At 55.7% G+C, this 22,894-nt stretch overlaps 6 protein-coding genes across 6 annotated transcripts; 4 read left to right on the forward strand and 2 right to left on the reverse strand.

The window, feature by feature from the left end:
- Nucleotides 1-173: 173 nt before the first annotated feature.
- Nucleotides 174-2,208, forward strand: INS49_006516 (uncharacterized protein; the record flags this gene model as incomplete). The annotated part of the gene is made up of 4 exons (XM_043167288.1): nt 174-458; nt 516-812; nt 880-1,727; nt 1,788-2,208. 4 exons carry the CDS (start codon nt 174-176, stop codon nt 2,206-2,208), a joined length of 1,851 nt encoding a protein of 616 aa, XP_043028432.1.
- A 1,519-nt stretch (nt 2,209-3,727) lies between these two features.
- Nucleotides 3,728-5,629, forward strand: INS49_006517 (uncharacterized protein; the record flags this gene model as incomplete). Its single annotated transcript, XM_043167289.1, has 3 exons — nt 3,728-3,848; nt 3,919-4,993; nt 5,059-5,629. The coding sequence occupies 3 exons, from the start codon at nt 3,728-3,730 to the stop codon at nt 5,627-5,629; spliced, it is 1,767 nt and encodes a 588-aa protein (XP_043028433.1).
- An 873-nt stretch (nt 5,630-6,502) lies between these two features.
- Nucleotides 6,503-7,611, forward strand: INS49_006518 (uncharacterized protein; the record flags this gene model as incomplete). The annotated part of the gene is made up of 2 exons (XM_043167290.1): nt 6,503-6,673; nt 6,724-7,611. 2 exons carry the CDS (start codon nt 6,503-6,505, stop codon nt 7,609-7,611), a joined length of 1,059 nt encoding a protein of 352 aa, XP_043028434.1.
- Nucleotides 7,612-7,840: 229 nt separating this feature from the next.
- Nucleotides 7,841-9,322, reverse strand: INS49_006519 (uncharacterized protein; the record flags this gene model as incomplete). Its single annotated transcript, XM_043167291.1, has 3 exons — nt 7,841-8,614; nt 8,686-8,956; nt 9,060-9,322. 3 exons carry the CDS (start codon nt 9,320-9,322, stop codon nt 7,841-7,843), a joined length of 1,308 nt encoding a protein of 435 aa, XP_043028435.1.
- A 986-nt stretch (nt 9,323-10,308) lies between these two features.
- On the reverse strand, nt 10,309-14,039 carry INS49_006520 (uncharacterized protein; the record flags this gene model as incomplete). Its single annotated transcript, XM_043167292.1, has 3 exons — nt 10,309-13,018; nt 13,072-13,773; nt 13,861-14,039. The coding sequence occupies 3 exons, from the start codon at nt 14,037-14,039 to the stop codon at nt 10,309-10,311; spliced, it is 3,591 nt and encodes a 1,196-aa protein (XP_043028436.1).
- Nucleotides 14,040-16,001: 1,962 nt separating this feature from the next.
- INS49_006521 (uncharacterized protein) lies at nt 16,002-21,646 on the forward strand (the record flags this gene model as incomplete). The annotated part of the gene is made up of 4 exons (XM_043167293.1): nt 16,002-19,494; nt 19,562-19,904; nt 20,020-21,146; nt 21,513-21,646. 4 exons carry the CDS (start codon nt 16,002-16,004, stop codon nt 21,644-21,646), a joined length of 5,097 nt encoding a protein of 1,698 aa, XP_043028437.1.
- Between the last annotated feature and the right edge of the window lie 1,248 nt (nt 21,647-22,894).

Below are 22,894 nucleotides of genomic sequence, written 5' to 3' on the forward strand. Positions count from 1 at the left end.
CTGCACGCCTGCTGCGACTCAAGGACCCCTCCTTCTGCACATCCAACCCCACCTCCGCCTCAATTCCTCGCCGTTTGTTTGCGACTACAGCAGTAAAAAGTTCCGACCGCGGCCTCTCTCCTGCGTCTCCCAGTCGTAGCACTCACCCACTCCTCCAGGACGGTAGACTCAAAATGGCGACCGGAATCAACGAGCTCGTCAAGCTCACCTCCGACCTCTCCCTCGACAACATCCGCGACAAATTCCCGATTTGCTACCCCGAGACAAACCCCGTCGATGTTTACAGGGCACACTTGACGAATGTGCTCGAGAAGATCACGGGCGTCGATCCAAAGATCATCTACAACGCGATACAGTGGACCCAAGGTCTGGACAAGGGCGACCTGATTGTCGCGGCGCCTGCCCTCCGGGTCAAGGGCAAGAAGCCAGATGAGCTCGTAAAGGAGTGGGAGGAGAAGGTTAGTCTCCATTTCCGTTGTCCTAGGCAAGAGGAAAGATACTCATATCGCAAACAGTTCCCTGCAGACGATCCCCTGGTCGAAAAGCCAGTCATCACAGGATACTTCATGTCCTTCTTCTTCAAGCCCCAGCCCCTCGCCAAAGCTGTCGTGCCAATGATCCGGTCCCTCGGAAAGGACTTCGGCAAGAACCCAGCACAGGGCCTGCGGGACCCCAAGAACCCAAAAGACCGGAAGCGCATTATTGTCGAATTCTCCTCGCCCAACATTGCGAAGCCATTCCATGCTGGCCACCTGCGGAGTACAATCATCGGAGGCTTCATAGCCAACTTGTACGAGGGCGCGGGCTGGGATGTGATCCGTATCAACTACCTTGGCGACTGGGGCAAACAGTACGGAATGCTGGGCCCTGGGATTCGAGCGATACGGTGATGAGGAGGCGTTGAACAAGGACCCCATCAACCACCTGTTCAACATCTACGTCAAGATCAACCAGGAGATCAAGGAAGAGGACGATCGGATTAAGGAGTTGAAGGCGGCAGGCAAAGAGGACGAGGCGGCGGAGCTCCAGAAGAGCAGCTCGGACGAGCAAGCCCGTCAATATTTCAAGAAGATGGTAGAGGGAGATGAGGCGGCATTGGCACAATGGCGACGGTTCCGAGACCTGAGCATTGTACGATATCAGAAGACTTATGCCCGGCTCAACATTCATTACGACAGCTATTCAGGCGAGAGTCAGGTATCCGAGGCAGCAATGGAGGAAGCCGCGAAGCGATTGGAGGAGATGGGGATCTCAACAGAGTCGGACGGCGCCAAGATTGTGGACTTTGCTGCCCTGATTCCAGGCAAGGAGGGCAAGCGCCTTGAACGTCCTATCATCCGGAAGAGGGACGGCACGGCGCTGTACTTGACTCGGGACATCAGCGAGCTTCTTGGCCGACACGAGAAGTACAAGTTTGACCAGATGATCTATGTTGCCGCCTCGCAACAAGATCTGCACTTCAAGCAGCTCTTCAAGATCACGGAGCTCAGTGGCCACAAGGAAATTGCGGCCAAGTGCCAACACATCAACTTTGGCATGGTTCTGGGAATGAGTACCCGCAAGGGAACGGTAAAGTTCCTGGATGACATCCTCCGGGATGTTGGCGACAAAATGCACGAAGTCATGAAGAAGAACGACGACAAGTATTCTCAAGTCGCGAACCCCGAAGCTACAGCCGATACGCTCGGTATCAGCAGTGTGATGATCCAGGATATGACTGGCAAGAGGTAGGTGGAATGGGGGGAGTCTCTGCGATCTCTAGAATTCTGCGCTAACGTGGATCACAGGATCAACAACTACACTTTCAACATGGAAACCATGACATCCTTCGAGGGTGACACGGGTCCATATCTCCAATACGCCCATGCTCGTCTCTGCTCCATCGAGCGAAAGGCCGCCATCCCCGCCGAGGAGCTCGAGAAGGCGGACCTTTCTCTGCTCACAGAGACCCACGCCATCAACCTGGTCCGGGTGTTGAGTCAATGGCCGGACGCGGTCCAGAACACACTGAAGACGTTGGAGCCGACGACAGTTGTCATCTACCTCTTCAAGCTGACTCACGTGCTCAGCTCCTCGTACGACCACCTCAAGATCGTGGGAAGTGAGCCAGAGTTGCAGAAGGCTCGCATGGCTCTGTACGATGCCGCCCGACATGTCATTGCCAACGGCATGCGTCTGCTGGGTCTTACCCCGGTGGAGCGGATGTAGACGGTTGCATTACCTCGCGAAGGGAAGACGGCTCGGAAAAGCTTTTGTACGTAGTAGATCCCCCTGATAATTCGGCACCCAGGACATGGCATTGTCCTGGACAGGTGCCCAAATCAACACTGGATTCCGGATCATGTCCCACCCATTTCAATTCCGTCTCAACGCTTCGTGCTTTAGTGACATCAGTGGCGCCTGCGAACAGACCCTTCTTCTCGTTTTCCGTCGTGCTGTTGGGGAATCGCCGGCGCTAAACATGACCAAGATCGGCGCTTTGGGAATTCCAAGACCGTATAACACCGAGACTTGCGCTTGTCGGTCCGTGTCTTTGTGAATTGCTGTTTCATGGAGCCGTTCCTGGATCCATAGCTGGCGCTCTTGTTTCACAGCCCAAGGCGCAAAGGCCGGCATGGAGGGACGGCTCGGTGTTGTCCCACAGCTCAGGAGCCTGAAACTTTAGCGCAGGTATAGCAAGCACCGGAAGTACTGCCCCCACCCTTCCGAGGTGAAATGTAAGTATTGTATGTAGATCGTGGGGAATTTTTGTCACGACAGAGGTCGGTGTCCACTTGTTCGGCACTAACGTTCGCGCCTGCTCAGGCCAGCAAAGATGCCCCCCTCCCCTCCTTTCTACGTGCCTTGCCACGTGCGGGCTTTGAAGAGCTGCAGCAGTGTTGTCGAAGTTGCATGCGGCTGAAAATGAGGCTCAATATTGACTGCTTGGGTGGAGCACGCAGCACTCCTGTTGAGCCTCAACAGGCACTTCGCACGCAGCCGAGGCCTCGAAATGTGCATGTATGCTTACTGTAGCATACTTGGCTGGTCGGGATTTCAAACTGTTTCCGAACCTTGGGGCCAAGACCGTTCATCCGAGCGAGCGGCTCAAAGTGGTGCCTGTCTGTTCGTTCATGTTGCGCTTCTTCGCAGGGCCAATGTAGCTGGTGTGTGATATTCGAGTCCGTGGAATGTGCGTCTACCGGTGGGTATGTATCTGCCGGAGCCTGAAAGCATGCTCCGCTTTCACTACTAGTAATACATTGAAGAATATCGTCTTTTCTGTCCCAAACAGTCGCTCACGGTATACTCGATGACACGAGCTAAGCGCTTGGGTCGTGCTCACCGCATGTTTGGCTTGGACCGAGCCCACTTCAATACATACTTATGTATCCTGCCTAGGCCCCTTCTCGTCCCAAGGCTTGGGCCCACCGTTCAAGGAGGCGTGCTAATTATTGCTCCGGGGCTAATGTACCTCAGCATCAACGGCCACACTGAGCTGGGCGGTGACCATCTTGTCTCAAGCTCGGCGGACGTCCATGCCGCGTCCGGGGCTGTCGAGAACGCCGACGCTATCATAAGGCAGCTATGTGTAGCCACAGGTTTCGAGCAGCCGATATTAGTAGTCCTCGTCTTCCGACGATGCTGATCCCTCGAGCCAACGTGTTTGTGATATTTGCAAGTTTTAAATCTAATTTCTAAATTTACCTAATCAGGTCGTAAACATTGGCCGACACAAACGTCCAAGATGTTACCACCACTGCTCCTCCTAGTTTCTGTTGTTCTCCTAGCTCTGATTCAAGCAGTGTACACGAGATCCAAGAGACAAAAGCTTCCCGAAGGAGTTCGTCCTCTTCCTGGGCCAAAAGGTAATCCTCCTTTACGGCGTCGGTACTTGTCCTTGCGGGTGTCACGATAGACTGACAGCCTTCCCTCCAGGCCTTCCTTTCATCGGCCGTGTTCACGATGTGCCGCCAGAAGCAACATGGCTTAAATTCTATGAGTGGTCCAAGACGTACGGGCCTATCTACGAGATGAAGATCTTCGGCACCTCCCATGTCTGGATCTCAGATGAGAAGATAGCCCACGACCTCTTGGCCAAGCGGAACGCGGTGTACTCTGATCGTCCGGTCATCCCTAATCTTCCAGACAACCGCACAAGTGGTGACTACCTTGCGCTGCTGGGGAGGACAGAGACATGGAAGCGACAGCGCAAGCTCTGCCACCACCTCATGACCACCAGCGCCCAGGAATCACTCCACGGGTACCCCACACAGGAGCGGGACAGGTTCTTGTATCTCATGTCACAGGACAGCGACAACTACATCGAGTGGATCGAGCAGTTCACCAGCCGGACCGTCTCGCGCCTTGGCTGGGGCAGCCCGCACCCTGCGAAGGTCCTGCGGAAGACGACATTCGGGCTGCTCGAGACCATATCGCCGTCTGGCGCCCTGCCGAACGTTATCAGCTGGCTTGCCCACGTTCCTGCCTTCATGAGCCCGTGGAAGAAGAAGGAGCGCGCGAGGCACGAGCTGGAAGAGCGGCTGTTCAAGATGAACGTCGGCTTTGTGGAGAAGGGGAGGGCAGCCGGGGATGCCAAACCTAGCTTTACGAAGACGTTCCTGGATGATCAAGAGAAGATGGCCAAGGGCCCGGATGAGAAAGACTGGATGAAGTCAACGGCTACTGACAAGGGCGAGGCGATGTACACGGTTGGCTTGATGGCTATCGCCGGTGCGCTCACAATCGGCAGCCCTGTGCAGAGCTATCTGCTGGCCATGTGTCATCACCCTGAATGGCAGGCACAATTGCAACAGGAGATTGACTCGGTCTGTGAGGGGCGGTGCCCCCAGTGGGAGGATCGTGAGAAGCTTCCTCTGCTCAGAGCTGTGGTGAAAGAGGTCATCCGGTGGCGGCCACCGGTCCCGACAGGAATCCCTCATGCCACCGAGAAAGATGATGTTTACAACGGTTACTTCATCCCAGCTGGAGCGACTATCCATGCTCTGGAATGGTAAGCAGGCCTCAACCAAACGTGCGAACATCATGCGTTTACAAGCTAACATTCTCTTTGCTCAGGGGCATCACCCGGGACGAAAGCATGTACCCAGAGCCAGAGGTCTTCAACCCAGGCCGCTGGCTCTCCAAGGAATACCCAACCTATCGCGAACCGCTCACCCAGCACCCCAACCTGAACGGCTTCTCGCAGTTTGGCTTCGGCCGGCGAACCTGCCAGGGCATACCCATCGTCGAACAGGACCTCTTCCTGACCATGGGCGGCATGGCGTGGGCCTTTGACATCCGGAAGCGGCGCGATCCCAAGACGGGCAAGGAGATCCCCGTCCACTGGAACAGCTTCACGCCGCTCCTGATCGCGAAGCCCGTCAAGTTCGCTTTTGAAGCCGTGCCGCGGGGCGGCGAGTCCAAGCTGGAGACGCTGAGGGCGATGTGGGAGGCGGCCAAGGAGGAGGATGAGGAGCTCGTGCTGAAAGACGACGGGAGCCTGGAGCATGTGATCAGGAAGTCCCCAGGGGCGCTTGACGGGAAGGAAATTGGGATAGAGGAGTCGAATGACACGAGCGATAGCGACCACGACGTTCTCATCAACGTGCGTGAGTCCTCGTCGGAGGCCAGTGAGGCGAACAATTGATTGGGAGAACGGCCTGTACTATAACTACGACTTTGGCGCAGACGGCCCCGCTTGTGAGACTGGATGTTGTTACTCGGGATAGTTAGGTTCCATGAGCTGTAATCTGAAATGTTTAATCTTTTTTCTTTCTTCTTTTTTTGCTAGCACGCGGTAATAACCTCCTCAATTGCTGGCGAGAAGGACCCAACAGTGTTAAACCCTTCCTTTCAAATTGGAACATGACATATATTGAGAGGATTTGACATGCGCAAGAGGTGTCGAATCTCTTCAGCACGTCTGAGCAAAAGTTAAGTCCCTATGCTGGATGGCCGGTAGTCAATTTTTATACAGATAGTATTCAAAGGCATGCGCACAAAATAATAGTTCCTCATAATTATAGACTATTTGTATTCTTTGAGTTCCTCTACTAAGCCGGAACGACAATGATTGTCCTAGTGGGAGTTCCTCATAATTATAGACACCAAAGCGAGGATCGCATCCAGTCCTAGAACATGACAGGAGGGATATTTCACCAATCATGTGCATGCTTTACCTATGTAATTGTGACTAAAACCTGCAAGCCGGCTATTGTTCGTGCCAACGTTCATGTTCCCCGTTTTGAGCCATGCCACGTGTACATGCGGAGACCAGAAGGGTCGCCTATGGCTCTCTTATGTGGTTACATTTGAATATCTGACAGGCATGCATGCACAAGACATGCGCTACCTCCCTAGCTTTGCTTGACCCCTCGATCCGTCAGCGCGATGTTGATTTAGACTCCGCTTCTCTCCCAACGCCTTTGAGTCGCGGCATGTTGCTGAACCTCCCGGCACGCAAATATCTCGAGAACAGACAAACTAAAGCGGGGGGAACATTGTGCAATTGCAAGCTGCGATGGCTGTCCCCAGGTTCAAGCTCAAAGTTGCGGCCGCCCACTTGGCTCCTGTCTACATGGACAAGGAAGCAACCACCAAGAAAGTCACAGATGCTATACGGGTTGCTGGGGCAGATGGCATTGAGTTGCTGGCCTTCCCAGAGACCTTCATCCCCGGATACCCGGTACGAGTCTCGCACCGAGATTGTGCTGCTGCGCAGAGGCTGAATTTCATCACCAGTACTTCACCGAGGCTTACCCTCCCCTATCCCAAGCCTCGGCACTCGCCCAGTACGCAGAGCAAAGCGTCGTCTGTGACGACTCCGACTCATCCATCCGCGCCATCAAGGACGCATGCCGCGAGGCAGGCGTCACGGTGAGCCTGGGCGTGTCGGAGCGCATGGGCGGCGGGTACACGCTCTTCAACTCGCAGGTGCACATCGACTCCTCGGGCAGAATCCTCGGCGTCCACCGCAAGCTGCAGCCGACGTACGCGGAGCGGTATGTCTGGGCGCAGGGCGACGGGTCCACGCTGGGTGTCTGGGCGGCTGACGCTGGCGGCGGCCGGGGGAGTTACAACCTGGGAGGCCTGTGCTGCTGGGAGAACACACTGAACGGTGCGAGGCAGGCCCTCATCCAGCAGAACCAACATATACACGTTGGGGCGTGGCCCTCATTGTCGACGATGAAAGGCTTTGAGGACGTGGCCGATGCCCAGATCGAGGCGCTGATGAAGGCGCACGCGTTGACCGCGCAGGTGTTTGTGTTGACGGCTTCGAATCCCGTAGACGACACCTGCCTGGAATGGATGGAGAAGAATCTCGGCAAGCAGGACTTGGTCAAGAAGGGGGGCGGTTGGACGGCTGTGATCCATCCATTCTGCTCGTACTTGGCCGGCCCGCATACTGGCGAGGCAGAACGCATAGTCATCGCTGAGCTGGACCTCAATGATCTTGGGCAGGTGAAAGTCTGGATTGATGGGAATGGCCATTACAAGCGACCAGAGGTGCTGGAAATGAAAGTGAACAGGAAGCAATTGTGGCCGTTGCCTGAGAATACTGAGAATATGGGCACAGCGGAAGCGAGAACCACTACACAATCGCCTTCAACCATTCAGGCTCGGGATTGAATTGCACTGGCGCACTCAAATTGTTGCTATTGCATCAACTCATGATGCTCCCAGATCGGAGATCTACACATATGTGGCCATAGTTGATAATGTAGGCAGAAAGGCTTTATGCAATGTACTCCAAGGTACCAAGGTTTCAACGCTTCCCAGAAAAGCCTATCCAAAATAGTCACTTGGAGGAAGATGTATTCCACCGTTATTCAAAGCCATGCCCAGGCGTACCCCTAGCTCAAATTTCCTCGCCATCTTCCTTCACCTCCGCCAATGCCGCATCCCAAGCTTTCTTAATGTTGTTCTGGTAGATCCAACTCATATCACCACCCTCCTTGATGACCTTGACCTTGACCCTCTCTTCCTCCGTCAGCCCGGCCGTCGCAACCTCCAGCTCCCTCAACTTCTCGGCCCTCTTAGCCGCCTGGCCCCCGAGGTACTCATACATCCGGGAATAGTACGGCACGCGTATCTTGTCGAACAACGATGCAGCCTTGCGAACATCGTTACCATAATGCCTCAGTGCCTGCGCGAGCACCCACCCATCCTCCATCGCAAACCCAGCCCCGGACCCGAACGCGCCAGAGAGGGCGTGCGAAGAGTCGCCGACCAGCACGATCCTGCCGCCCCACGCCGCCAGCGACGCCAGCTCGGGCCCCGCGAAGGCGGCGAACTCCCTCCACGCGCCGTCGGGGATCTTGGCCAGGGCCGCCCGGATCGACGGCAGGTACTCCTTGAAGTGGCCCTCCACGTGCTCGTTGGTGACGGGCACGCCCCAGACGACCTTGCTCGCGCTGTGGACGGCTGGGTCCTGGTACTCGCGCGAGGCGATCTCGCCCAGCCCCTCGCCGACGGGGGAGAAGTAGACGTGCGAGGTCGGCAGGTGCCACCAGCCCGTGATGCCGAAGCGCGGGTCCTGGTCCGTCAGCTCCTTGAGCGGCAGCAGCGCCCGCCAGATGGTCGTCCCCGTGAAGGCGATCTTGTAATCTGGCCACGCGCAGTCTCGGGCAATCTGTTGCCTCCTTGGTCAGTTGCGGCCAGCGGTTTGGTTGACAGCGGGAATGTCCGAGTGTGTCAACATACCGAGCGGATCCCATCTGCTCCGACGACCAGGTCCGCCGTCTCGGTCGTGCCATCCGCGAACTGCAGCTCGACGCCTTTCTCGCCCAGGTCCGTGATCTTGTCCAGCTTCTTCGACAGACGGATCACCCCGGGCGGTAGGTGCGCCAACAAAGCAGACTGCAGCTTGGTCCTCTGCGTCCGAATGGTTGGTCTCGCCTTCCAGTTCCCAGCGGGCCATTCACGATCCACCGGCCGTTCCATTCGGTGCAGTTCTTCCCCCGAGCGGCCGTTCCTACAGACCAAAGAGGTACGATCAGCTCAGTACAGCTGGCGATCTGATGCCAAGCCAGGTGGTAGGCAATGAGTATCCTCGCAAGATTGGGGGGTGGGCTCACATATTCAGCACCACATCGCTCGGATGCCCGCTCACGAGCGAGTCCGCGACGCCCAGCAGCCCGAGGACGTTCCACGAGTTGGCCCCGATGTTAATACCGGCGCCGACCTCGCGGAGGATCTTGTCCTTCTCGTAGATATGTACCTCCACGTTCGGGGTCTTGGAGAGCGCAATGGCAGTGGCCAAGCCGCCCGGCCCGCCACCAACCACTGCAACTCTCAGCGGCCGGGGCGAGGATCTGTTTGAAGAGTTATCCGCTGCCATTGTCAACTATGCTTGCTTGGTCGTGCTCATAGACTTGGTGCCCCCAGAAGTAGGTGCTAGTAGCCTGGCTTCTTCTGGTCTGGTTCGCCCGTTTCAGGGTGGCCAAGACTTGTCAAACTGGGGCTGGAATAACTTGTATAGCAGCCGACTAATTACAGATGCAACCTGGCATTATGAGTGAGGATGTAGGCGGTATAAGCCACTTGAACGCGATGTCGGACTTGTCGTATCAAGAGTGCATTGTAGATACCCCAACTCGTGTCGTCAATGAGTCCACTGATGGCGTGCTTAGCTACCGAGCACCTCAAGCTGCAACAGAATGAGCATTTCACACAACCCATTCGAAATCATGCCACTGCGTAAGATAAGCGTTGGTAATGATTTGCTCAGCGCCAGGTAATACGCTCAATACGCTTCCTCCCGGGTGAGTCCGACCCGCAGGCCTCAGGATGGTGTTTTCCTCGAACCCCTTCTGAATCAATTTCTCTCAGAACTCCTAACTCAAAACAGTATCCCAAGCGTGTACACATACAAATCTGCCCACCAAAATCATCAAGAACGTTGCTCGCAAGACTGGGACAAAGGAGAGAGCAGAATGCTAGCACACCCCAAGAGAGCCGGATATCTCTGGTTAGCAAGCGTGAGCTTGCGTAGCTTGAGGTGCGTCGTGACGAAAATGGGGTATAATCAAACGAGAGTCTGTCGGCGCATGGCCTGTCCTTCTGGCGCGAGTGACAATGTCCCCTCGAGCCGCCCACATGGATCTCCCCCATCCACTCCACCATACCAATTGTTACCGTTTGCCCGTCTGCAATCATCTGCAGCGTACACTGCCCGTTCCTCGAGCAGGTGATCCCCATCGTTACTGTCGTATCGTCATTTTTGTGCAAAGGATTCCCGGCTGCCTGGTCTGAGAACCTCATTGTAGTGTGCTTGATGACATCGGTGTTGTTTGGGGAACACTCTGCTGACATCGTTTGCTACATCTACAACTCATCCTTCACATGCTGTGTCGCTTGCTTCACCTCCTCACCTGCCTCTGTGGCTATACTCGCAACTGTCTCGGAGGCAGCACTGGCGAAGCTGCTCGCCGAGTCGGCAGCTCCAGAATAGGCCGCGGCGAGTCGAGAGTAGACACTCTCGCTGAAGGTTGGCTCCTTCCCAACGAGCAGCTCTGAGACGATACTGCTGACCATTGCGTACTGCTTGGAAGCTTCTTCTGAAGCAGCAGTCGCATAAGTCCCTGCCGCACTAGTGACCGCATCCGCGCTGCCACCAACTGCTTCTGTTGCAGAGGCGGCATAATCGCCTGCGGCACTGTATAGGCTCTCGTACCATGGGGTAGGGGTAGCGGCTCCGTAGATCTGAATGCTGACCTGGTCCAATACCGCGTTCCAGTTCTCCTGAGCGAATGTACCAGCAGCCTCGGCTGCCTGGGCAACATTCTCGTAGCCAGCCGCGGCGACTGAGCTCACATTCTCACCGACAACAGATGCTGCCGCCGAAGCATTCTCCTGAGCGATTGAAGCAATAGAAGCAGCAGATTCGCTAGCGACTGAGGCGGCAGATGAGACGCTTCCAGCGAAGTCTGTCGGGGTGGGGGTCGCAGTTATAGAGCTGAAGGCACTCGACGCGGCCGCCAGGAACTCGGAGTATCGAGCTTGTGCGATGCCGAGCCCGGCATAGTAGTTGTACTGCGCATTTTGTAGAAGCTTCTCAGCGTTTGCGCCCGCCGCGGCGGTGACTGCGGATAGGGATTCTCCGGCAACAGAGGCCACAGACGAGGCGGTTCCAGAGATATCTGTTGGTGTGGGAGTCGCCGCACCAATGGCAATCTTGGCGCTCTCATACTGTGCTTCGGCCCAGGACCTGCCCTCGTTCAGTCTGGAAGCCGCAATTGACTCCACGTGAACCCAGTCCACAAAAGTCGGAATGGATGGGAAGGCACTCGTGGTGGTAGTGGCGAAGAGACCATGCTGGGCAGCACCGAGAGCAGCATCCAATTGCGAGCTGGCAGCAGCAACAGCGTTGCTGTAGGCCGCAGTGACCGAGCTGAGGAGTTGCTCGTGCGCAGGTTTGGGAGTACCAGACACCTGGACAGACACCAGCGACAACGCCTCAGAATAACGCTCAGCAGCCCCGGCCATAGCGGCGGAGTAAGCAGAGCTGGCCGCTGACGAAATAGTAGCTGGGATATCAGACTGGATCGCAGAGATCACACTACCGGCAGCCTCGAAGCTGTCATCCTCCAATATCGGCTGGCGGCTAGGCACTGACTGGGCAGCAGCTCCGAGGAACGCAGGTTTGACAGTGCCAGTAGCCGATGACGCCTCAGGCTCCTCTACAGCTGACACGTCGGCTTCAACAGGCTCTGCCACTTCGTCAATCGGCACATGAGCGGTCCCGGGCTCCTCGGGCTGAGCGGCTTCTGTGGCCTCGGTTGTATTTCCAACGAAAACTGGAGTTTCTTCTAGGATCGCGCTTGAGGCCTCGGCGACTTCGGGTGTCTGGGTTTCGGAGCTCGGGACGATTGACGTGGAAGCCTCCTGGACGACACTTTTAGCAGACTCGGAGGCTAAACTCGCCACAGACTCCACTTCTTCAATTGCAGTGGATGCACTATCCTGGAGCTTAGTGGCGCCGGTGTCGTCCTCAGTGGAAACGGGTTCCTCCGCAGCAGTCTCAGCTTCAGCTTCGACTTCAGGTGCAGGTGCCGCCTTCTCTGCTTCCTCGGCAGCAAGCCGTGTGACTTCAGGGTCGAACTCATCGGAGTCATCCTGGGCAATGATCTTCCAACCAGCCACCTGCTTCAGGCTTGCAAGCTCTTTGGCCGCCGATTGAGCCAGTTCCATAGCCTGACCTTCAACAGCTAGCCCTTCGTTCTGGGCAGACTCCAGCCCGGGGTGGGACGTGATCAGGTTCTTGAGTTCACTCTGCCACTCGTCAAAGCGTGTCCTGAGGAGGTGGTACTTGGCCCAATCCTTGTAGGTGACACCGTCCATCCACGCCCACTTCATACCGATCTTCTGCAGCGCTAGGTCCCGTATGCTGTCGAGAATCTTGAAGTGGTCCTCGGCGAACTTGGTGACGCTGATCTCTATCTCGCTCTCGTAGTTTGCTCTCCAGTTGCGGATGTCCTGCGACTTTTCCTTGATTTCCAATCCAGCCTTCCGCACGGCGCCGGTCAACTTATCCTGGGCAGCCTCAGGGGACTGGGAATCGCTCTTGACTTCGCTGACAATGCCCTGAATGCCTGCCTTCAATGTCGCAAGCTCTGTGTCGACGGTCTCTTTGAGCTGCTTAACCAGGGACTTGCCCATGGTATTGGCTTGTCTCTCGATCATACGCTTGGCTATCTCCTCAATGCGATCATCGATTTCAGCGGCACCTTCGTCCGCAGCTTTGGCATATTTCTCTTGCCACGCTTTGAGGTCCTCTGCGACAGTCTCGCGCGCGATCCGGCGGACATCACTCTCGTTTGGAGCGACGTCTGGGGCAGGGATCTGATCGCCACCCAGCTTCGTCTTTGCTGCCTCGCTTTGAACTGCGGGTTCCTCTGGGCTGGATGAAGCGACATCGGACGAAGAGCTTGGCTCGACGGTAGAAGATGAGACTTCGCTGGAGACGGGCGTTGCTGACGCGGATGACGCAGCTGATGTTGGCTTTGTCAAGGTTGAGTCTGCTTTTGCCGCGGTGCTATCGCTGTCACTTAGTTAACGTGCCCAGCAGAGCGAGACAATCGTACATACCTGGAAAGAGTGTCGGTGGCCTTCTGTGTATTATTACCATTATAACGCCCGAGCCTCTGGCCGATTTTTAGCAGCTGAGGCTCGACATTCTCCGTGTACAAGGAGCGCAGCTGGGGCCAGACAGTCCCATCCAGGAAGAGAAGGGTCTTGTTCCAAGCCCAGACGGCGGAGGGAACCGCCGTCTCAGTTGTGAATGTGGAGGCGGCGGTGTAGCCCTGCTGCGCGTAGGGCTCTACAAACACGTAGCTTGGCAGAACGTAGTCGTGGTACATCTGGAGAGCATTCGTCCTGGCTACCTCGTAGTATGGCGCGACGGTCGAAGACAGCTGGTTGACATGAGGAGCGAGGGTCTCATCGTATTTGGCCTGAGCGAGAGCTTGGTACTTGACCAACTCTGGCTGCAGGTTCTTTTCCCATTTCTCCTTACCGAACGCCTGGGCCTGGGCGACGCGAGGGGATCCGTACTTGGTGGCATAAGCCCAGGAAGGCGTCAGGACTCTCTGGTCGACCGTCTCGTAGTAGGGTTTCGCGAGCTCGACGTAAGGAGCAGCGTACGTATGGTAATAAGGCTCGACATGGGGAGAGACAGCGTGCTTAAGCTGGAAGTACGGTTTGCAGATCCGGGGCGCGGCATCGGTGCATTCTTCGAGTGTGGCTGGACATCGGAAGAGAATGCTCAGGATCGAGTACCAGGTGAACAGCCTGCCATGGTCATTCGGTCAGCAATGAATTTCAGTTGGTAAGTGGGATGTGCGGGAAGAGCTGAAGCTCCGGGGAGGGCAGCCATACCGAGCAAGCACACTGAAGATCCATGAGAGACGTCCCCGACGTGGCCGCGGTGTTGACCTCCTCTGAGGCGTCGCGCTGTGGGTGTTGATGGACGAGCTGAAGCCATTTAAGCCATTCACGCCGTTGAGGCCATTCTTTGTTTTGGCGAAGCCGTTGACGGAGCCATTTGCGTGCTCCATGGCAGCGAGGCTGCAATCAGCAGCGGCCCAAGGTAGGAGACGGCGCGGGACGAGGCCGAACAATCACGAGACAGTTATTGCTGTGAGCGGCCGAGTCAGACTGGCCTATCCGGACCACGTGTGAGTATCAGTCTCGAAGCGAGGGCTAAAATGCAAGATCAGTTAGTTGTTCATGAGACTGGGAATTAATACTGAGGGACGACGCGTCCGAGGGCAGTGTGCAGCAGCAATTAGTGTCGTGGGGAGGAGGGGATGATGCGAGACAAAGACGTGAGAAGCCCGAGTCGATCTTGCGATGAACCCGGACGGCGGAGGTTTTGCTCGTTGGGCAATTTGCAAGGTGCAGGGGCCTTTGCCGCAAAACAAGCTTGCTGCAGCAGGGGGAGCTCGAACGTCAGCGGCGCGCCTCGACTGTGGGACGGACTGACCTGGCCAGCTCAGTGGTGGGTACCCGCACTACCTGGGGATGTTATCCAACAGCAGACACGGATCGCATGGGGAGCCGCACACCATCCGAGCAAGATGCCAGGTGCAAGCAAGATACAGGCGAATAGCAACGAGATGGAGAGACGAGACGGGCGGGCGAATAGACACGAGTGAGACCAGACAGAGAGGTCTGTTCATGACAGGTTCCAGGCCTCGGGGAGACGAAACCAAGCGCTCTGGAGGGGGCAAAAGGTGTTATATTGCGTATTCTGCGTGCCTGAGGCGTTGCAGTACTATTGCACCTCGGTGATGGTGTGCCAAGCCACATGTCCAAGATTTCTCAGACTTCGCTCCTTTAGCGCAACAAGTGCCCAGGTGGTTTATGCAGCAGATGAGCCGTTGTTCTTGCTCAGGTGTACTAGGCTAGGTATCTACCTAAAGGTATTCCATCCGGAGGAGAGGGCTGGAACCGTCCACTACAACCTTGCTAGCATCCGAACATCATCCCGGCACATGCAATGTAGCAAGACGTCATCAGCCTGTGGTCTGCAACTGTATTGGGGATGTTTGCCTTTTTTTCTCCCTCTTTGAGTTGCGACCACCTGTTTGCGGCCTGTTGGAGGAGTTAAGCCCTACAGGATTGGCAGACAAGGCGTCATCGATACAGCGTCAAAGACAGGGTGGGTGGGAAGGTGCCTACTGACAGAGCAAGCCTGCACAGTTGAGAACAAGACCTCCTACCGTCGCGTACGTACGACCGACCGCGTTGTGACTCCTCTAGGTACATAAAATATTACCTAGGCATCGTATGGGGGGACCGTGACAGGTACTTTGTTGCCATGTGATCGCCGTCTTCTCCAAGAATTACAGTAGGTAGACTAGTAAGATGTCCGGGTGCCAGGTGCCTAGGTCGGTGTTCCACCATTCCCCACTATCGATAAGCTCCCCTCAGCGTCGGAGTTAAGATCCAGGCAGGATCCCGCCGCTCCTTCTAAGCAGTCCAGATCCCTGCTCCTCTCCTTCCGTAGCCGTCTGTGCCTTCCACTTACTCCGTGCTGCACTGTACCACAGTACAGAGACCGTCAGCCTTTCGAGGTCAGCCGGTCAATCATTCTTTCCTTTCAGTCCATCACCGGGGACACGACACTCAGCCATCCACCTACATACCTAGGAGGCATTGACACTTTGTCCTTGAACACACATCGATGCCCTCATCCCCCAGCAAGTCGTAAACGCCTCTTCCTAGACCTCCTCCCAACGACCCTTGCCTTCACCTACCGGCGTCAGACACTTGTCGCGACTTCTCCTCGGCCACACCACATTGAACACACCTCAACAACTCGACGTTCCCCGACGCCTCCGCGAAACTAGTCCGCCTGTACGTCGTCCTAGGACTGGCATCGCACGCCACCGGGCAACGTATTCGGTTTTCACACACAAGACGATCGGCACGCGAATAACCGAGACTTCACATGAACCTCCCGTAGCCAGCTTCGCTCCCGAGGGGCACTGCCCCAAGCCAACCATCGTAACAACATGGACCAACATCACACATTCGAGCCCTTACAGGCCGAACCAAGGCGTCGCCGGCCTTCAACGAGCGATCCAGAGCCTGATGCCCTGCTGAGGCGTATACCCCCCGGACACACCTCTGCGCAAGATGCCACCTCACAATCCGACCCCGACACCTGTCGAATATGCAGAGGCGAGGCTACGCCAGACGAGCCACTATTCTACCCTTGCAAATGCAGTGGAAGCATCAAGTACGTCCACCAGGACTGCCTGATGGAATGGCTCTCCCATTCCCAGAAGAAGCACTGCGAGCTATGCAAGACGCCCTTCCGCTTCACCAAGCTATACGCCCCGAACATGCCCAAGACCGTTCCCTTCTACGTCTTTATCAGCCACATCACCAAATACTTATTCCGCAATATGCTGGTCTGGGCTCGGGGTGGCTTGGTTCTGATGGTGTGGTTGGTCTGGCTGCCCTACCTCATGAGGAGAGTCTGGTCTGCCCTGTTCTGGCTCAGTGACGAGGGCCTGGGGCCTGTGCTTGGGAGATCTGAGGTCGGTACTATCCTGAGCGAGAGTGCTGGGTCGACGGCTGGTGCGGCTACGTGCCCATCAAGCCCCCTGCATGCGGCAACAACAACCGCAGCCTCGCTACAGGGCCTCATGAGCCAGATCCCTCGTAGCAGCACTGCCATGACGACTACATCCCTTTACGGCATCAACATCACGTCCGACAACCCTCTGTCCAACATCCTCCTCAACATGTTCTTGGGGACGTTCTACATCGGTGGCACAGCATCACGCACCAACACATCAGCTAACGTGCAGAACATCGCCCCGGCGACCCTCGTACACCAGCCCACCCTTTTGAGCGAGGTTAGATTCCTACAGAAAATTTCCTCGTCCTCACCAGCGCTGGGTAGTTTCGCTATTGACATTCTGGAGGGGCAAATCATCACTGTACTGGTGATTATTTGTTTCATCCTGATTATCCTGGTCCGAGACTACGTCGTTCAACAACAGCCAGATATAAACATGCGAGCCGCATTTGCTGCCGCAGAGAATGCCGCGCCCCCAGAGAACGTCGCACCAGCCGCGGTTATGCCCGACCCCGCAGACGCATTGCGGCCAGAAGATATCGACAGGCTTCCCGGCCCCGAGGCACGAGACGTTGGGCTTGGCGACGACACACTGGATGGCAATGAGGGAGACGGGGACGCCCTCTGGACTGATCTTGAGGACCTCCACGGGAGTGCAGCAGCTGATGGTCAGACCCTCGCAAGGGTTGCGACAGGCACCCCTGATGGCCCCTCGGGGGAAACCTCACAGCAGAATATACGTGCGCAAACGACATTAGCGACTGATGCCAATGCATCAGATAGTCACGCGACTGAGGTTGGGAGAAGCACCGTAGATGAATACGTGAGAATCCATCGCGCGGCTGCAGGGGACCCAGAAACGATCATCAACATTATTCGCCAAGAGAACCTCGAGGATAGGCTTGCCTACTTTGTGCGACTTACTCAATCTCAGATGAACCGGAAGCGACCAGAGCTGCATACCGAGGAAGAGGAGTCGTCGAGTCAAATGGCGGAGTGGGGATCAGAGCCGGAGTGGCCGTGGGCAGAAGATGTACAAGATGATGGGCATTCTGGCAAAGGCAAGGCGCCATTGACTAACGGATCATCGGATGTCAGAGGTGAACAGAGCTACACGTCCAGGCCTCGGTCTGCTACGGATGGACCGCAAAGAGTTGGAGGCATCAACCCCTTGGGCAATAACAATTGGTCGTGGCCAGATGCTTCTCTGGAGTCTCCGCGTACAGATCCTCGACAGTCACCCACCCTTGGAATGCCGAACTCCTCACAAAGGACACTTCCCGACGAGAATGGCTCGGCCTCGCAACCTTGGGCATTTACAACGCCGCCGTCAAGTACGTTGGCGGAAAGCGCGCCGTCGAGCTCACAAGGCCAGACGCCGGGCTCCTCCGAGATCGATGACATCCCCGTCAACGATGTGAATCCTGAAGACGGGAATCTTTTAGGTTCCGCGATGCATATTGGTCGACCTCTGGATTGGGAGGCCATACCGGACTTTAACGCGCCTCTTGAAATGCAACCAAATGAAGATGCCGAAGACAATGGAGAGCTGGCCCAAGAACAACCTCAAGCGGATGGGCTCGCGCGACGCCTCGCCGACTTTATGTGGCGTGACGTTGAGGCGATCCCAGCTCACGAGCTTCCGCCATTGCCGGATGCCGCTGATGAGTTCTTCGACCACGACCAAGTTGCAGCAGCTGCAATCGCACAGGATCCCCTGCCAGAGCTCCGGGATCAAGAACAGGACCAAGAAGCAGCAGCAGCAGCAGCAGCCGCGGCCGCAGCCGCAGGAATAGATGCCGAAGCTGAGGCCATAGAAGATGCTGAAGACCTGGAAGGTATTCTCGAACTTCTCGGCATGCGAGGCCCAATTGCTGGCTTGTTCCAGAATGCCTTGTTCTGCGCGTTTCTGGTCTCCATTACACTCTTCCTTGGTGTGTTCTTGCCCTACAACCTGGGACGCCTAGCCATATGGTTGGTTGCCAATCCGGCTCGACCCGTTCGCATCCTCTTCAGTCTTTCCAAGTTGGTGCAGGACACAGCGCTGCTTTTGATGGGGCTCGCGTCCACGCTGCTTTGTGGTGCTGTGGACACGCTCTTCACTGTGATCCAGCCAAGTGCAACGCGACCAGAGATGATCAGCCAGTCGATGCAAGGCTCGTGGAACATGACTGAGAATGCTTTCCAAAGCTTACTCGACAGCATGTGGACAGACCTTCCGTTTATATCGGCCGACGAAGTGCGCAATTTTTCAACAGTTAGCCATGTCGCTTTGTTCACACTGAAGAGCCAGGTGGCACTTTTGTTCACCACGCTCGGGAAATCGGTGTTGTTCCTCTTTGGGGGTGACTATTCATCCAAGGCAACCGAACTCTGCTCATGGATCACGATCGCTACAACTACGTTGTGGCAAGGTTTGAGTGATATGCCCAACCTTTTGTTGAACCCGACTTCATGGGTCATCGACCTTGGTACCTCTGAAAGTGTGACGCCTTTGAAGGCGGAATTTGCTTCTTGGAGTGCCATGGACCGGGTTTGGGCCATCTTGGGCGGGTACGTCGCATTGTCCTTCTCCGCAGCACTCTATCTAGGTCGCGGCGGGCCCATTTCCCCTGGGCGGGTCGGGCAAGAGTGGGAAGCAACCTTGATAGACGCGTTGAACCAAGCAAGTGGCGTCATGAAGGTGATTCTCATCATCGGCATCGAGATGCTCGTCTTTCCGCTGTATTGCGGGCTTCTGCTGGATATCGGGTTGCTGCCGTTGTTCGAGAACACGACGATCATGTCGCGTGTGATGTTTACGGTCAACTACCCTCTCACCTCCGTTTTCGTGCATTGGTTTGTCGGCACAGGGTACATGTTCCATTTTGCTTTGTTCGTGTCCATGTGCCGCAAAATAATGCGCAAGGGGGTGCTCTGTAAGTTCATGCCCCCTCAATAATGCCCCCCCCCCCTCCACGAATCCTTACTTACGATGAGCCGCAGACTTCATCCGCGATCCTGATGACGCCGAGTTCCATCCTGTCCGAGACGTTCTGGAGCGGAACGTCACCACGCAATTGCGGAAAATCCTGTTCTCTGCTTTTGTGTACGGCGCTCTAGTCATCGTCTGCCTAGGTGGCGTCGTGTGGGCTCTGTCCTACGGGTTCCAGAACGTACTTCCCATCCACTATTCGTCTAACGAGCCTGTCTTGGAATTTCCGATCGACTTGTTGTTCTACAACTTCTTGATGCCCCTCGCCGTCAGATTCTTCAAGCCAAGCGACGGGCTTCACGCTATGTACACCTGGTGGTTCCGCAAATTGGCCCGGGCCTTGCGGCTCACGTGGTTCTTATTTGGCGAGAGAAAGCTTGACGAAGAAGGGACAATTCAAATGCGACCGCATCCAGAAGGTTATGTCTTACCGCCTTGGAAGAGAATATTCTTGGAGTGATGACAGCAGGGTCATACCCAAGACGTGGAAAGGCACCTTCGAAGGAGGGAAGGCGAAACCCGCCCTGCCCCTCAGTCCTCAGGAGCTGGAAGACACCAACGCAAGCAAGGCCACTCTAGTGCGCACTCATCAGCTCATTCCTGATGGACGTTTCGTGCGTGCTCCAGCCTCGGATCAAGTGAAGATTCCTAAAGGCCAAAGAGTCTTCTTGGACGTGACGGAGGGTAATCAGAGGCAGGATCGCATCGAGCAGCCGGGCGTCGATCTTTACTCAACCCCTCAGTACCAATTCGTCTATGTTCCGCCAAACTTCCGACTCCGCATTTTCCTGTTCATTCTATTCATTTGGATTTTTGCCGCTGCGACAGGCCTGGGATTCACGATTATCCCTCTGATTTTCGGTCGTTGGATGTTCCGGTCACTCATCCCTGACCGTATCCGTACAAACGACATCTATGCCTTCAGCATTGGCATTTACATTCTCGGCTCTGCCGCTTACTTTCTGTTCCACCTCAAGGATATTTACAAAAAGGCCAGGAAGCGGGTAGCCAACACCACATCACACATCCTTCAACCCGAAACCCTACATCGCGCTGCACTTGTTGCGACTCGTGCAGCCAAGCTTGTTTACGCGTACTTCTTCCTGCTGGTGGTATTCCCACTCATGGTTGCCAGCCTGATGGAATTGTACGTCTTGATTCCCTTGGACACGTACATGTATGGGGCTGTCGTATCCAAAGGCGCTGCCCCTGACGCCACGCTTCTCAGCGTCCAAAACCCTCGACACACAGTTCGGGTGATGCAGTCCTGGACGATCGGCGTCATCTACCTTAAGCTCGCTGCTCGATACGTCGTCGCCTGGCACCGCGATAGCCGCGTTGCAGCTGCCACCCGCGCTGTCCTAAGACGTGGCTGGCTCGAGCCCGACGTCAAGGTTCTCACTCGCGCATTCGTCGTACCAGGTCTATCGGTCTGGGCCATCGCAGTATTCGGGCCCCCACTGCTGGCGAGGGCGTGCATCGCTTACGGTATATCTGCAGGCATAGACCCAGGCAACGACGCAGCGGTGGTTCTTGTTCATCGGTTCTGCTTCTTTGCTGCGCTGCTTAGCGCTATTGGTGTGGCGATGTTGCGGAGTATGCTAGGTGTGTTCCGTTCCTGGAGGGTCAGGATTCGGGATGAGGCCTACCTTATTGGGGAGAGGCTGCATAACTTTGGCCTGGGGCAAGCTGGACATGATACACAGAGAGAGAGAAGGAGGACCAGAGTTGGGTTCGACTGAGGACAGAAACCTGGGAATGCTACCATGATGGCAAAGTCACCATGCATGGTGGGCTGATGTGGCTTCGGCCATCGTCGCCGTTTATTCAGTATTGCTTAAATACACGCGAGGTTGGGTCAAAGGGACCTATGGAGCGCATTAGCCATGCTTTGAGAGGCTCCAGTTCGGTAGACATAGAGGAGCACAGGCGGTCGCTGCGACCAAGCTGCAAGGTGCACAGGGAGCAACAGATACAAAATTGTAAATCTACGATCCGAATACCTATCGTGGGAGCACTCGATTATAAGCGTGGACTTCATGACGTACGTGACCTTGACGGCTCCAAGGGCCACGCAACCAGAACCACTGGGCTAACCTTCCAAGCTGTCTATGATGTGATTCTTTGATACCACGACCATGCCGGCTCGTTCAGTGTTGTGCTGTACGAACAAGGGCGATACTCCAGGCCACACGGTACAGACGTTGGCACGATGAATCCGCCGTGATTGATTGCTCCCCTATTTGTCGGTTGGAGATGTCGTCAACAAAGTCCTGTGGCGCGCTCGTCGAGGCGAGCCGCTCACGTGCCCACAGGGGCTGCAGGCCAAGATTCTTCCAAGCATCGGCGCGGGAAGGGAAACAACGGGGCCCTGGAACGATTCCCATCGGCAAGCGGGATGACACGTCTCTTTCTTGGTTGTTTTTCTGTCCTTCGGTTCCCGGCCGGAACGGATCGCTGTCGTCTATCTCTTGTTGGTTCTTGGAGGTTTCTTGGAGGTGGCGGCCCCATTTCTCGACCCAAACTTGTGATAAATCAGCCGCGTTTCTCCGACCGCCGCGCCTCAACGTGTTATCGTGCAACGAAGGGAGTACGAACCACGTTTTTACTAATGCCAGTAATTAGCCACTTGTCGTGAAAATTCCAAAACCTTCCAAACGTGAAGACTTGATTCTGATTCTCCATATTGTGTTCGTATTAATAGATCGGTTTTGCGTCAGAAACGGTCACTACAGTAACCTTGATTGCTTTTCCTCTGAAGACTCGGCCGGCGTGGGACGTCCAATTATGACCGATCATTAGACCACGAGATCAGGACATTGCTGGGTAGCATTAGCACATTCGTGTATCTTTGCAGGCTCCTCTCATGTGCCGGCCATTCACCTCTCTCTGCGCCGGGACGCCGTTGCTACAGCACGGTCGCAGTTGGCGCCCCTGAGACGTGAGCCATCACCTTGTCGCACAGGCTCGATGTCGAGGTAATTCTCACGGTTTGAATTCACCTACGCGCCCAGCCTCGCTCTTCTCGCTCACTGTAGCCAAGTCTGATTCTTATTGGGTACTTCAAAAAATACCTCACGGATCCCGATGGGGGTGTCCTGTGACAATCCTTCCGTAATGGTACTTACGTTCGCCGCCTTTTTTGTTGGGCATCCCCTATTAATCTTACGTAAGCAAAGCGAACCTTACGCAAGTGGTCCCCTACAGCTAGGCATCGCGCTGCACCCTACCATGAGCACAATTAGCATTCTATTTCTGGAGTCAAACTACTTCTGGCACACACCTAGGCTTGGTAGAGGTCGGCGGTAGAAGATACGCGCGCACTGGAGAAGCCGCATTTAGGA

This window comes from Diaporthe citri, assembly GCF_014595645.1.
Source record: "Diaporthe citri strain NFHF-8-4 chromosome Unknown scaffold_2, whole genome shotgun sequence".
NCBI classification, from domain to species: domain Eukaryota; kingdom Fungi; phylum Ascomycota; class Sordariomycetes; order Diaporthales; family Diaporthaceae; genus Diaporthe; species Diaporthe citri.